Raw genomic sequence first — 16,176 nt, 5'->3', positions numbered from 1 at the left:
GGTGGTGCACATCTGTAATCTCAGGGTGAGTCAGGAGGATCCCAGGTTCAAAGCCAGCCTCAGCAACAGTGAGGCGCTTAGCAACTCAGTGATACCCTGTCTACAGAATAGGACTGGGGATGTGGCTCAGTAGTTGAGTGTCACTGAATTCAATTCCCAGTACCAAAATGTGTGTGTGTGTGTGTGTGTGTGTGTGTGTGTGTATACATATATACGTGTATATATATATGTATGGGTGTATGAGAGATCAGTATTAACAAATGCATTGTAAAGATCAAAACAAGATAATTTTTTTTCTACTGGAATTGTCAATTAAGTTATCAGTGTTTGAGAAGGCTGTTAGTCTTCTTAAAGTTTTTTGGATTGAAAGGCAAATTAAAAAGGGGGTGAGAATAAAAAGAAACATCAACTACACCAGGAGTTTCAACCTATAATCAGTACTTTAAATCAGTCCCTAATGACTGATATGCTCATATAATACCTGAGACCTAACCTTCATTGACATAAGTATATTTGTACCAGTTTTATTTGGAATATTGACACTGGTGTTTTGAACACGACTCAATAAAACTGCCCCCTTAGTCACATTAAAAATCTGAAGAGCTCCATTCTCTGATGCACTTGTTCCCACATCATATGTTCCCATCACAGACCCAGTCTTTCATTGCTCCCCTAGACACCAAACTGCTCCACATACCATTTGGAACTCTTCCACCCACGTCCCATGTGGACTGAGGAAATGGGATTCCTCTCGGTGGGATGCGCTGACAGCAGAATAAAGGCTAAGAAAAGTAGAACAAGGAAAAAACTACAGGAGATAGGAAATATTTTTTAAAAAGCAGGAGCAGGACAGGCTAGCCGATTGCACGGATCGCACTTCTACACTAAAAAGAGCAAAACAGAGCCCGGGCTTGCTTTATTTATATCGGGAACATCAAAGGTTTTCCATGGAATATTCTTTGCCAAAAAAAGGTGGCCTGTTCAGTTCCCAAGGGATTACACCCATGTCTGGAGCTTCTGTGAGGGATGTTCCTACTAGAGCAGAGATAAAGGTCATGTGCATTGGGTAATTTATTGAGTGGGAGGAGCCACAAATAGTTCACAATGCCAAACCTAAACCTCCCTGGCTGCTGTACCCGGTGGTAAAGACCCTCAAGTAATTCATGGGTGGCTTCCCATAGAACTCTACATATTCTGTCAGATGGGAACTTCCTCTTATTTCTTTATACCTCCATCTGTTTCAAATCACTTTATGGGTAATCTTCACAGCTATCTCTTGCCATGAGTAGGCCAGTTCGACCTAGATGTTCTAAAGTTATATGTCTGCTTTCAGGAATATCACTCTTTCCATAATACCCTTTCTTTACTGTATTTTCAACTTTCCAATTGACTCTTTTAGTCTTAACCTCAGTACCCTCCCATTGAAGATTAAAAAAAAAAAAAAAATTTTCTGGGATGGGGCTGTAGTTTAGTGGTAGAGCTCTTGCCTTGCACATATGAGGCACTGAGTTTGATCCTCAGCACCACATAAAAATAAAAATATTGTGTCCGTCTACAACTAAAAAAAAAAAAATTTAAGGTTTTCCTCTAGATTCCAGTCCTTTTTTAAATTTTTTGTTCTAATTAGTTATACATGACCATAGAATGCATTTTGACATAAATGGAGTATAACTTCTCATTCTTCTGGTTGTACATGAAGTAGAATCATACCAGTTGTATAATCAAATAGGCACATAATGTCTGATTCATTCTACTATCCTTCCTACTCCCATGCCTCCCCTTCACTTACCTCTGTCCAATCCAGAGTACCTCTATTCTTCCCAAGTACCCGCCCACCATTGTGAATTAGCATCCTCATAACAGAGAAAACATTCAGCCTTTGGTTTTTGGGAATTGGCTTATTTCGCTTAGCATGATATCCATCCATTTATCAGCAAATGCCATTATTTCTTTCGTTAAGGCTGAGTAATATTCCACTGTGTGTATATGCCATATTTTCTTTATCCATTCATGTGTTGAAGGGTACCTAGGTTGGTTCCATAGTTTAGTTATTGTGAGTTGAGCTGCTATAAACATTGATGGGACTGCATTATTGTAGTATGTTGTATTTTAATGTGATTTTTTTATTTATATATGATAGCAGAATGCATTACAATTCATATTATAGAGAGAGAGGACAATTTTTCATATCTCTGGTTGTATACATAGTATATTCACACCAATTCGTATCTTCATACATGTACTTTGGATAGTAATTATAGTAGGCATCTAGGTTGGTTCCACCGTTTAGCTATTGTGAATTGTGCTGCTATAAACATCGATGTGGCTGTGGGCAGTAAAGAGAAACATGCCTTTGTAATATGCTGATTTTAAGTCCTTTGGGTATAGACCGAGGAGAGGAATAGCTGGGTCAAATGGTGGTTCCATTCCAAGTGTTCTGAGGATAGATTTCAGTTTTTATACCTATGCTTTCATCATTTATACCTATGCTTCTTTTAGAGTAGTCTATCTGTGGATTCTGTTCCTCACTGAATACCCTCCTATCTCACTATAATAAATCTATTTCTTATAACCACTGTACTGCCATTAGATTTTCTAGTTATTTCTGTTTACTAAGTCCAGTAGTATTTTCCCGCCCTTTATCTACTTGATCTCTGAGTAAAGGACCTTTCTTTCCTAAGCTCCCAATTGTTAATATTCATTAGGATTCCATTCCTTAGCCCTCCCCCACAATGTATAAACATATATCCTTTTCAAAACAAAACTTCTACCATGTGTTTCTCTTTAAGCTACTACATTTCTGTCAGTGTGTCTTTACAACTATGCCAGTACATTTAGATAATTCCTTTTCTAGAATTTATAGAAAAAGACCAGCATTTCGGAAACCTCCATTTGGAATGCCTTTCAGCTTTTTCGGTTTGTCTTTGCTGCACAGATCTTCCTGAATTATTGAGACAGCATTTATATTTATACCTCCACAAATGAATGTGGTTTCTCTGAAAGCAGGAGTTCATTTTTTTTTCTTTTTTACTTTTTGTGAAGAGAAACATTCATGTCTTACATTAGGTGCTCGTTGAGATTTTTTGTTGGTTGTGTTGTTTGCCATGGGCAGAAACCCTGTGGATGGATTTAGGGACCTGAATGAAGGATCTGGAGTTACTGAAGTACAGTAAGAATAATGGTAGACTGATAAACCAGTGATGATTGTGGTTGTTCCCTTAAGGAATAAAAAGGGATGCAATTGTAGGAAAGTTAGTTCTGGTAACTTTGTAGATTTTGGCTAAGACCCAAGTGTAGAAATGATGTAAGGAGAGAGTGGAGGTCATTACAGATGACATAAACCACAAGCAAGCACAATTAGAGGAATGTTAATTAGGATGCTCTCAATTACAAATAATAAAAATTTAAAATGGCTTAAACACCAAGGATACGTTTATGACATAAGAGGAAATTCAGTCCCAAGGAGCTCAAGGATCTCAGATTTCTTGACATGTCCTCAAAATCTGACTCTTTTCATGGTCTATAGATAGTTTCACTACCCACTATCACTTGCAGATGATAATATTACAGGGCAGTAAAGAGAAACATGCCTTTTCAAGAGCCTAAGCCCCCTTTAAGAGTAAAGAAAACTTGCTGGGCATAGTGGCACACAACTGTAATGCAAGTGTCTTAGTAGGTTGAGGCTGGAAGATCACAAGTTCAAAGCCGGTCTCAGCAATTCAGCGAAATCCTGAACAACTTAGTGAGCTCCTGTCTCAAAATAAAATATAAAAAGAGCTGGGGATGTGGCTCAGTAGTTAAGTGCCCCTGGGTTCAATCCCTACTACCAAAAAAAAAAAAAAGGAAGGAGGAGAAGATTTAAAAAGCATACTCCAGCAAACAGGTTGCAGTGGATCCTAACAAGCACCCAATTTATATCCCTCTCATAGCAAGGAGAATGAGAGCACCAGGATTGTGGCTAAGTATATACCACATGAGCAGCATCTAGGAACTTGTGATGAAAACACATGCTTAGGCCTCACCCTAGACTTCTTTAATTATGAAAGACACTGACAGCTGAGTAGAACCCACCAGTGTGTGTTTTAATCGACCTTTTAGATAATTTTGATGCACATCCAGTTTGAGAACCATTAGCTTAGAGCAATCAAGATTTACTCCTTTGGGCTAGGGAAAGGCCTAACACCCTGAAAGGCTGAAAGACTTGAAAAAGAAAAGAGAAAGAGGAATGGATGTTTGATAGGCAGCAAAAAAATATGTCTACAGTTCTTCAGGGAGTAAGATATTTCCTAGAGTCAGTTAACATTGTTTGATCTCTTCCTCTCCCTTTCCTCCTCTTTGGGCCTAGAGACATTGTGCTGTACTACCTGTTTCATCTCCCAGACAATAGACTGTACCTCAGAAATATGATTCTTTAGTTGTAGTTGCTAATTATCATATCACCATGGCTATAATCTAGTTTGTTTGCTTTAAAGTATTTGAATTTCCCTGGTTTATAAAAATATAAATACAAAGCAAGAACATTTTAAAAACTTAAGCAAGTCTTGTTAGAGGTCATTTTTGGTGGTCACATAGGGCTTTTCTTTTCCTTTCATTTTTTCCTTTTTCTAATTTTTCTTAAGGGCATCTATATTGATTTTATATTAAAAGAAAACTTGGCTTTAAAGATATTTTTAATTATATGTGTAACAGATTCTAGTAACTTCAGTATGTGAATATTAATATTGTTTTCCTTTATACGATTTTATTTTGTACATTTATTATAATAACATTTTGCTTTTTTTCATAGGTTTCCTAAAAGGAAAAATGGAGGAAACTCTAAATCAAATGCAGCCACTGAATGAAAAGCAAATAGCCAATTCTGAAGATGGATATGTATGGCAAGTCACTGACATGAATAGACTGCATCGGTTCTTATGTTTTGGTTCTGAAGGTGGGACTTACTATATCAAAGAACAGAAGCTGGGCCTTGAAAATGCTGAAGCTTTAATTAGATTGATTGAAGATGGCAAAGGTTATGAAGTGATACAGGAAATAAAGTCATTTAGTCAAGAAGGCAGAACCATAAAGCAAGAGCCTTTGCTCTTTGCACTTGCTATTTGTTCCCAGTGTTCTGACATAAGCACAAAACAAGCAGCATTTAAAGCTGTTTCTGAAGTTTGTCGTATTCCTACACATCTCTTTACTTTTATCCAATTTAAGAAAGATCTGAAGGAAAGCATGAAATGTGGTATGTGGGGTCGTGCTCTCCGGAAGGCTATTGCAGACTGGTACAATGAAAAAGGAGGCATGGCGCTTGCTCTAGCAGTTACAAAATATAAACAAAGAAATGGCTGGTCTCACAAAGATCTGTTAAGACTGTCACATCTTAAGCCTTCCAGTGAAGGTAAGCATAAGATGTTCATAGGGTATGGGGGAATGGATTATTGTATATATTGTATAGTGAATTTTTATTTGACATTATGTAATTATTTCCAAGAATTAGCCTTTTTGAGACAGGTTGATTCACTAATTAAAATATTTAATGTCAACCTGGAACTAAACACCTAACAACTAATCATAGGCAATCCAGACATTGATAATCAAGAATCATATAACAATTTTACAAATTAACATCTAAATCTTAAAATGTCACCATGCTAGCTCGAGTATTTACCCAAATGAGAGTGGGCTATGAATGGAGTATGAACTAAAGTTGTAATAAGCAAAACACCAGCTTGTCAGATGGCAGATAACAAAATTATACTGCTGTAGACACCCCTCATCCCCATCTATCTCTCTAGAACATTTTTGCCAAGGAGCCTAAAGGCTACTTAAAATAGTGCACAGTTTAACAATGTAGGGTGTTAATTGTCCATAGCTTTCACAGGGTAACTTGGGTACTTTTTCTAAACCTATGGGAAAAGACTTGAAGTTAGTTGTATCTAAAATAATTATCGGTCCCTCTTAGGAAGAATATAAAAACTTCTTGGAAGAAATAATTTAAAATATGAACTTCTGCCAATATCAGCATGTCTAAAATTTGGCTTTTTTTCCTATCAGAAATGAAACTTGAAAATTTTATTTCTGCTTGTTACTTTGTATACTTAAGCCAAGTAAATTAATCTTTCTGAGTTTTTGATCCTCCCTCTATTAGAAAAGGGAGAAGGATAACATTTACAATTATTATAACTAAACATAATAATGTATCTTAAAATACTTACTTAGCATACAAATTTTCTGGTATGTAGTAGAAGTGCATTATTAGTTCCCCTCCCCTGTTTCAACATATTTATTCTTTTTGATGTTGATTATTATCACCATTCATTCATTCAACAAATATTGAGTACCTATTATTGATGGACATTGTTCTAAGTACTTGGAATATGTATTATAGGAGTTAGTGATTTATTATGATACATATTCATGCAAAACCCCCCCCATTTTTTTCTTTGTCTTTTGTGTGTGTATGTGCCCATGTGCATACATATGCAGGCGTGCTTCTGGCACATTGAAGTTGGGGATTTAAATGTAGTCAAACTTGTACCTTCACAGGTTTTTGTTTTATGTTAGGTTTAGAAAGGCTTTTTCTAAGGTCATGTAAGTAAATATTTACCTGTGATTTTTCCCAGTTATGCCGCTTTGTTTTTTTAGTACTTAAATCTTTGAGTAGTATAAGGGAGATAGGCACCCAGCCTAATTTGTTTGTTGAAACACTGCATAGTAAAATAAAGTAAGTGTGAGACTTAAAAGATCACCTATTTCTAATTCTGATTGGACAGATTAGTTTCTGAACTTGTGGAAATAGTTTTTCTGGGCTTTCTTTTCTTGATCTACAAAATACAGAGTTAGTAGATGTTTCTTAACTGATAAGAACAAAACTGATATTTAAAACCTTGTTAATTATAGTAATATTATGTCTGGCTTAGAGGACCCCTTGGCTTTTCAGAATGAATTTTAAATAAACTATAAGCTACCAAATAAGTAATATGTTAATGTCCTAACTGAAATCAAAGTGTGATTCATTTATTGGGTATTATGTACCTGCAGGCTACTGTAATTACAGAATTGGGTAGGATAAGATTGCTTTAATAAATTATTTTCCTTGGTAAGACAATGTAGAAGACATGCTTGCATGAAACATTTAATCATTTAATATATCATTACAAAATCTGGAAGATAAAGCCAGGCTCAATAGTGCACACCTTGTAATCCCAATAGCTTGGGAGGCGGAGGAAAGAGAATCTTTAGTTCAAAGCCTCAGCAACTTAGTGGGGCCCTAAGCAACTCAGCTAGACCCTATCTCAAAATAAAATATGAAAAAAAAAAAGGGCTGGGGATGTGGCTTAGTGGTTAAGCACTCTCTGGGTTCAATCCAAAAGCAAAAATCTGGAAGATAAAAGATTCACAATACTTTAGAAGTTCCTGTATATTGGTACAAACTTTTGCTCATATTGTTTAGAGTTCAAAAAAATAGCACATAGACTTATTCTTGCTTAGCTGTGTTTAATTTGACCAATAAAATATTTTAAGGAAAAAATGGAAGTCAGAAGACTTCATAAAAATCCATATTCTGACTTCTTGAAAGTATATTTTTGATAGTACTAAGGCAATACTTGGCTAACACATGTCAGTATATGCTCTCCTCAATTCATCACAGTCCTAATGACTTTGACATCACCATAGGCTGTTTTATTTCCTTACTTTTTCTGACTTTGCCTCATAGACATTTAAATTTAGTAAATGAATTTCCCCCTTTTTAACAGATGTGGAAACTAAGACCTAGAAAGATCAATATTTATTTCTTCACCCACAAAGCTCTTTCTACTATTAGAAGAAATTACAGAAGGAATGAGCAAACTATTTTTCTTTTTTCTTAATTTATCCTGTAATGTCCTAACTGAAATATGTATTGTTTATATATATATGCTTTAATTTGTTTTTAAAGACAGTTTTAAAAGTACCTATCTGTCCATTTCCACTTAATTTCTACTATTCAGAAAAGCATATTGATTCAGAAGCAGAGAGGGACAAATAACTATTAATTGAGATAGATCTGTATTCTTGTGAATTGTTCTGAGATTGTGAACCTGAAATAGGCACTGCCTACAGTTTATAATGCTGGTATTGTGGGACGGGTGGGGGAACAAGCCTCTGTAAATTATTTAGGATATAGATGTTTTCTTTCCCCAGAAGTCTCATATTTAAACACTAATGATGAATTTCATGAAATTAATTTGCTCCATTTGCTTAAATATGTTTGTGATAGTGAAGAAAACTGCATCTCACTTGAGGGGAGTTAAGCTATCATATGCTGCATTCTCCTGAAACATGTTCTATTTTTTACTTGGTAATCCTGCCTGCCTTTTCAATTCTTTATCTTATTAAAGGACTTGCCATTGTGACCAAATATATTACAAAGGGCTGGAAGGAGGTCCATGAATTGTATAAAGAAAAAGCACTTACTGTGGAAACTGAAAAATTATTAAAGTATCTGGAGGCTGTAGAGAAAGTGAAGCGCACAAAAGATGAACTGGAAGTCATTCATCTAATAGAAGAACATAGATTAGTTAGGGAACATCTTCTAACAAATCACTTAAAATCTAAAGAGGTGAGTAAATTAATTATTTTAAAAGGAAATATTATATGTAAAAGGCCCTGACTCAATCCCCAGTCTTGCAAAAAAGAGAGACAGACAGAAATTAACTAAAAAAATCTTGAAATTAATGTTAATTTAATACATCTAATACTGATGTCCAATTGGCATTTTGTGTCAGATCCACTCCACACCATATCCTGCCTAATTTTTAAAAATCATCTTTGTATTTTCTTCATAAAATACATACTTTCTTATTCTAGTAAGAGTAAGTTAAGCTTATTTGATTAGCCTTAAGACAAATTCTCATTCTGAAAGTACTTTGAAATCTAAATAAAAGCTTTAGAGAATAAACTCCTATCATTGATATACCTGTGTTATACTCAGTTCATTTCTCCTTGATTCTTTACATTCCTTTCTATAGGTATGGAAGGCTTTGTTACAAGAAATGCCTCTTACTGCATTGCTAAGGAATCTAGGAAAGATGACTGCTAATTCAGTGCTTGAACCAGGAAATTCAGAAGTATCTTTAGTATGTGAAAAACTATGTAATGAAAAACTGTTGAAAAAGGTAAGTATTATCATGCATCTTTTTTTTTTTTTTTTTTTTTTTATCTACTAATTGAAAAAGTTGGCTTCTAAATTTTGGAAATGTAGTTAGTGCATATTTTAAGTGTTCTGAGACCTTTATAGCAGATTACATTTTTAAAAAAATATTTTTAGGGACTGGGGCTGTAGCTCAGTGGTAAAGCACTTGCCTAGCAAGTGTTGAGGCCCTGGGTTTGATCCTCAGCATCACATAAAAATAAATAAATAAAATAAAGATATTGTGTCCATCTACAACTAAAAAATATTAAAAATATATATATTTTTAGTTGTAGGTGGACACAGTACCTTTATTTTATTTATTCAATTTTATGTGGTGCTGAGGATTAAACCCAGTGCATCACATATGAGAGGCAAACACTCTACTACTGAGCTATAACCCCAGCCCCAATATACCAGATTACATTCTGACTCAGAATTCAAAGGTTAAAAATCCTCATTTTTCTCTTTTCTTTATAAAATGTATTTCTTAGCTACATAGTAGCACATCATGTAATGAAGATGCATAATTACTATTTTTTAACTTGAATTTTGCTTTTACTTTCTATCTTTGTCTTGTTTCTAGGCTCGAATACATCCATTTCATGTTTTAGTTGCACTAGAAACTTATAAAACAGGTCATGGACTCAGAGGAAAACTGAAGTGGCGCCCTGATGAAGAAATATTAAAAGCATTAGATGCTGCTTTTTATAAAACATTTAAGGTTTGACGTTTGTTTTTTTTTTTTTTTTTTAATGACTTGGGAATTAACATTTTTTGTAAAAACATTTTAAAGGTAGTATGAATAGTTGTAACCATTTTAGAGTATATATTCATTTGTTCTTCATTAATCTATGTGAAGAGGGTATATAAATAATAATGTAAGTTTTTTTGGGTTTTTTTTGGTTTTGGGGGATTGAACCCAGAAGAGCTTTACCACTGAGCCACATCTTCAGTCCTTTTTATATTTTATTTCAAGACAGGGTTTCACTAAGTTCCTGGCCTGGCTTTGAATTTGTGATCCTCCCACCTCAGCCTCCCAAGTTGCTATTAATCACAAGTATGCACCACTGTGACTGGCAATAACATCATAAGTTTATAAGTAAAGTATTTTCTATTATCTTTGGTTAGCAACTACTATATTAAGATGATTTTGATCATTTTGATAAATTATTAAATTTTAAAGTTTGCATTCTTATAGGTTTCTATGACTTGGTTCTCTGTCCCGTTTTTTCCATTAATTGGTAGATGAATTTCATCAGTCTTGATAGCAAGTGAGTTTTTCAGAATGGAAATCCCATAACAGAATAATAAGTTAAAATTTGGGGGTTTTAAAGTTTTCTTGATATGCAACAAATTACATCCAAATTCAGTAGCAAATTTGAAGGGTTATACACCATTGCCAAGTGATATTTATCCCTGATGTGCAAGGATGATTCAACATATAAAAACCATTCAGTGTAATGTATCACATTAGTAGAATGAAGGGACAGAAACACATGCTCATCTAAATTGTAGAGTGAGGGTGAAGCACTTGACAAAACTTAACATCATTTCATGATTTTTTTTTTTTTTTTGGTACCAGGGATTGAACCCCAGAGTACTTAACCACTGAACCACATTCCTAGTCCTTTTTTTTTTTTTTTTGTATTTTGAAGCAAGGTCTTATTGAGTTGCTTAGGGCATTGCTGTTTTGCTAAGGCTAGGTTTGAACTTGTGATCCTCCTGCCTCACTCTTCCCCCTCACCCTCCCGAGCCACTGGGTTTACAGGCATGCACCACCATACCTGGCTTATTTCATAATTTTAAAAAGAAAAATAGTTTATAAATAAATAAGGGGTAGAAATGAACTTTAATAAAACATAGCTGGGTGTTGCAACACATGATTAGATCGGTCAGGGTCACTCCAAGTGAATTTGGGGACTAAATAAAAACATAGAAAGTACCTTTTCTTTGAGTTAGTGACCACTCCTCAGCCATAGCTCCCACAAGGGGGACAAGGCAGACAAGAAAGCGTGAAGCATGTGCTGAACACTTTTATTGGGGAGAAGCCATTCAAATGAGGCATAAGGTCAGGTTTCAGGGGGTTAGTGATGTCTTGCTGTCAGCAGGTTGACTGACACCTAGGAATGCCATGCCCATCTCATGTGCTGTGTGGGGATCATAGGCAGAGCAAGCCAAAGTACATCACCCACCCAAACAGGGGCAACATCGTTTCAGTCCACACTATGTGCTCAGTGCTCATAGTTCACACACACACAGCCCATGGCTGGCTTGCCACATCTCCACATTCTCATCGCTCAAAGCTAAGGGGCGCTTAGTTCCTGTATGCAACTCCTGACAGCTGGGTGTAATGGCACACACCTGTAATGTCAGAAACTCAGGCAGGAGGATTACAAGATTGAGGCCAACCTAAGCAACTTAGTGAGACCTTGTCTCAAAAAATAAAAAGGACTGGGAATATAACTTAGTGGTAAAGTTCCCCTGGTTTCAATCCCCAGTACCAAAGAAAAACTAACATCTTATTCAGAAGGGTGAAAGATTGATAACTTTTCTCTGAGATAAGGTGTAGGTCAAAGATGTCTACTTTTTCTATTTCAATTCCATGTAGTATTAGAAATTCTATCAATTAGAAAAGTAATTTTTAAAATTCCAAATTGGAAAGGAAGAAGTAAAATTATCCCTGTCCTCTGATGCCATGATCTTACATTGTACAAAACTCTAGAGAATCCACACACCACACACCAAAACAAACTATAAAACAAGAAAACTCTAACATAAAGTTACAGGATGTGAAATTAACTTGTTATAATCAGTTGTATCTATCTAGTAGCAATGACAATGAAAAAGAAATTTAGAATTTTTTTTCATTTACAGTATCATCAAAAAAACAACAAAAGATAGGAATAAATATAAGGAGATGCAAGAATCACATACTGAAAACTGCAAAATATTGTTAATAAAACTCAAGACGACAAATGGAAAGACATCCATGTTTCTAGTTTGGAATGCTTAAGATCACAGTGCTACCCAAAGCAATCTACAGGTGCAATACAATCTCTTTCAAATCCCAATGTCATGTTTTGCAGAAATAGAGAAACCCACTATAAAATCCATATGAAATTTCAAGTGATCCCAGGTAGCCAAAACAATCTTTGAAAGAAGTGGAGGACTCACACTTCTGTATTTCAAAACTTATTATAAAACTACAGTAATCAAAATACTCTGAATTCAGAAATAAACCCTGACATATGGTCAGTTGATTTTTTTTAAGAAGAATTTTGAGATATTTCAATGGAGAAAAGCAGTCTTCAACAAATGGTGCTAGAAAAATTACATATTCATGTGCATAAGAATGAAGTTAGGCTGGCTCCTTACACTATAAAAAAATAGTACACAGTAGATCAGTGACCATTTAAGAGCTAAAAATGACCATAGTTGTGACTCAATGGTAGAGTGCTTCTCTAGTATGTGTGAATCCCTGGGTTCCATCCCCAGCAAGGAAAAAGAAAAAGAATGAAAAAATAACCTATATTATGGAAGAAAATACTTGCAGATCATCTATTTGATAAGGGTTTACTGTCCATGTATAAAAAGAATTCCTAAATCCAACAGCAAAATACAAATAATTCAGTTTAAAAGTGGGCAAAGTACTTTTTTCCAAAGATTTCTAAATGACCAATAAGAACATGAAAATATACTCATCTTCATTAGTCAATAGGGAAATGCAAATGAAAACAAACAGTGATGTACATTTTACACCTAATTGTAACACTAATATTAGAAAGCATAAAATAAATATTGGAAAGAATGTGGAGAAATCAAAACTTTGTTGTATTACTAATGAGAATATAAAATGTTGCAGCCCCTGGGAAAAACAAGGGCTCAAAAAGTTAAAACATAAAGTTACCATTCCATTTAGCAGTTCTACCCCTATGTATATGTCCTAAATAATTGGAACAGGTACTCAAAACAGATATTTGTATAGCAGTATTTATAGCAGCATTATTCACTACAGCAGTAAGACAAAACAACCCAAGTATTCATCAAAAGATTAACAGTTTAAGTGTTTTATACACATAGAATAGAATAGAATATGATTTAGCCTTAAAGCAGTGAAATTTGATAAATACTATAACATGGATAAATCTTGAAAACTTTATTCTAAATGAAACAAGCCAGACATAAAAGAGCAAGTATTATATGATTGCATTATATAATGTATCCTGAATAGTCAATTTGGGGATTTTTTGGTTTTGGTTTCCGAGTTGAACACAGGGGGCACTCCATCACTGAGTCACATCCCCAGCCCTATCTTGTATTTTATTTAGAGACAGGGTCTCACTGAGTTGCTTAGTGCCTCACTATTGCTGAGACTGGCTTTGAACTCGCAATCCTCCTGTCTCAGCCTCCTGAACCACTGGGATTACAGGTGTACGCCACTCTACCCAGCCTGAATAGGCAAATTTTGAGAGATAAAAAATAGTATAGAAGTGGCCAGATGCTTGGCCTAGTAGCACACACCCACAATCCCAAGCAACTCAGAAGGCTTAAATTAGGAGGATCACAGATTCAAGGCCAACCTTAGCTGTACCCTGTCTCAAAAAAATAAAAAGGACTAGTTATATAGTTCCCTGGTAAAGCTCTGCTGGCTTCAATCTATCCCCAATACCCAAAACAAATGAAAAAGAATCTGCCTATAACAGATACTAGGGCAAGTTGGGACTGATAATAAAGTTTCCATTTAGGGTAATGAAAAAGTTCTTAAAATACAAATAATGGTTATACAACATTGTGAATGTACTTAATGCCACTGTATTCTACACTTATGAATGGTTAAAATTGGGCTAGGGTTGTAGCTCATTGGTAGAGAACTTTCCTAGTATGTGTGAGCCACTGGGTTCAATTCTCAGCACCACATATAAACAAACATGCTTGTCTAGCATGTGTGAGGCACTGGGTTTCGCCTCAGCACCACATACAAATAAATAAATACAGATCCATCAACAACTAAAAACACATATAAAAGCCAGGCCCAGTGGCACATGCCTGTAATCCAAGCAGCTAGAGAAGCTGAGGGAGGAGGAATGAGAGTTCAAAGCCAAGCCAAGCAAAAAGCAAGGCACTAAGCAACTCAGTGAGACCCTGTCTCTAAATAAAATACAAAATAGGGCTGGGGATGTGGCTCAGTAGTTAAGTACCCCTGAGTTCAATTCCCTGATACAAAAAAAAAAAAATTAGAGACTCTTTTGAATGAAAAGTAAGGAAATAAAATTCTCATTTTACAGTTTCTGAGACAACTTTTAATGATTGTTTTGTTTTCTCTTTAGACAGTTGAGCCAACTGGAAAGCGTTTCTTGCTGGCTGTTGATGTCAGTGCTTCTATGAACCAAAGAGTTTTGGGTAGTATACTCAATGCTAGTACTGTTGCTGCAGCAATGTGCATGGTGAGAACACATAAAATAGAGTGTTTGCTCCTCTAAGAAATTGTTTTCTATGGGGTTAAATTATAAAGGGAGATATATCAACAATCTTTTTTTCACTTCATTTTATATTTAAAGAATTTTGTAAAGAAGATTTAAGTATATTGAAAATTATTTCTAAGGAATAGTCAGAGTTGAAATTTTAAATTATACCATAATAATATTAATAGTATTTTTGAGGAAGTAGATAATGCTTAAAAATTAATGACAAAGGGCTGGGATTGTGGATCAGTGGTAAAGAGCTTGCCTAACACGTGTGAGGCACATACGATTCTCAGCAACATATTAAAAAATAAAAATAAAAGTCTGTGTCCATATACAGCTAAAATAAAAAAATAAAGATGTTTAAAAATATTGATGACAAAGATATCAGAAAACATAGAGAGCCAGGAAAATTATTTGGGTGTTTTTGTTTTCAGGGTTTTTTTTTTTTTCATTACTGTGAATTTATTCCTAATTTAATAAAATGAGAATATAGTCTTTATTTGCTTCAAAGGATTATTGTGAAAAGTGGCTTTTTTTTTTTAACCAGCTTCTTTGTAAGTTCGTGTAAACTATATTACCACTGACTTATTACTTTATTGTTGCACGGTAGTATACTTTATTGTTGCACGGTAGTATAAGTTTAGAAATAAAACAAGCTTCATAGTGTTGTTTGTTTAAGATGAAGTCAATACTATACTTCCCCCCCGCAATCTGCTGAAAATTACTACCATTGAATTTTCAGGTTGTTACACGAACAGAAAAGGATTCTTCTATAGTTGCTTTTTCACATGAAATGGTACCATGCCCCGTGACTATAGATATGACCTTACAGCAAGTTTTAATAGCTATGAATCAGGTAAGAAAATTTTATTAAGTTTATTTAACATAAAAAAAAAGTACTTGGGCTTGGTGGCGCACATCTATAATCCCAGCAATTTGGAAGGCTGAGGCAGGAGGATTGCAAGTTCAAAGCCTGCCTCAGTAACTGAGCGAGGCCCTAAGCAACTTAGCTAGACCCTGTATCAAAATAAAAAGGGCAGGAGATGTTGCCCATTTGTTAAGTGCCTCTAGGTTCAATCCCTAGTACCAAACAAAACAAAACAAAAAATACTACTTAATATGTATTATACAATAATTTTATATTGACATCTTGCATGCTATGTATTTGTAAGAACAAATTATTTTCTCCTGAGAAGTACAAAATTAAAAAGAAACTATGGTCTTATTAGGGAAGGTATATATTTTATATATATATTGGCTGTAAATAAAATAACATGAAAATTGTATTTTTAAGTAATTATTTCAGACATCTCATTTATGGACACTAGGGCAATTTTATTCTAATTCATGGGGGGGTTTTTTGGTTTTTTTTCCTGGGTTAGATCCCAGCAGGTGGAACAGATTGCTCTCTTCCAATAATTTGGGCTCAGAAGACAAACACAGCTGCTGATGTCTTCATTGTATTCACTGATAACGAGACCTTTGCTGGAAGCATCCATCCTGCTATTGCTCTAAAGGAGTATCGAAAGGTAAAACAAATCCTGTTGTTTT

At 34.9% G+C, this 16,176-nt stretch overlaps 1 protein-coding gene across 2 annotated transcripts in view; it reads left to right on the top strand.

Moving 5' to 3' along the window:
* Ro60 (Ro60, Y RNA binding protein) overlaps positions 1 to 16,176 on the top strand; it is a 28,420-nt gene that overhangs the window by 7,726 nt on the left and 4,518 nt on the right. For both annotated transcript variants that reach the window (XM_076831892.1, XM_076831893.1), the window contains exons 2-8: positions 4,787 to 5,383; positions 8,367 to 8,587; positions 8,997 to 9,143; positions 9,744 to 9,881; positions 14,488 to 14,604; positions 15,368 to 15,481; positions 16,008 to 16,154. In XM_076831892.1, coding sequence (XP_076688007.1) covers positions 4,804 to 5,383; positions 8,367 to 8,587; positions 8,997 to 9,143; positions 9,744 to 9,881; positions 14,488 to 14,604; positions 15,368 to 15,481; positions 16,008 to 16,154 — 1,464 coding nt within the window. In that variant the 5' untranslated portion in view covers positions 4,787 to 4,803. The remainder of the gene's footprint in view (positions 1 to 4,786; positions 5,384 to 8,366; positions 8,588 to 8,996; positions 9,144 to 9,743; positions 9,882 to 14,487; positions 14,605 to 15,367; positions 15,482 to 16,007; positions 16,155 to 16,176) is intronic.

Source organism: Callospermophilus lateralis, chromosome 13 (assembly GCF_048772815.1).
Source record: "Callospermophilus lateralis isolate mCalLat2 chromosome 13, mCalLat2.hap1, whole genome shotgun sequence".
NCBI classification, from domain to species: Eukaryota; Metazoa; Chordata; class Mammalia; order Rodentia; family Sciuridae; genus Callospermophilus; species Callospermophilus lateralis.
Note: the sequence above shows the minus strand (reverse complement) of the source record. Positions and strands in the feature narration are given on the sequence as shown.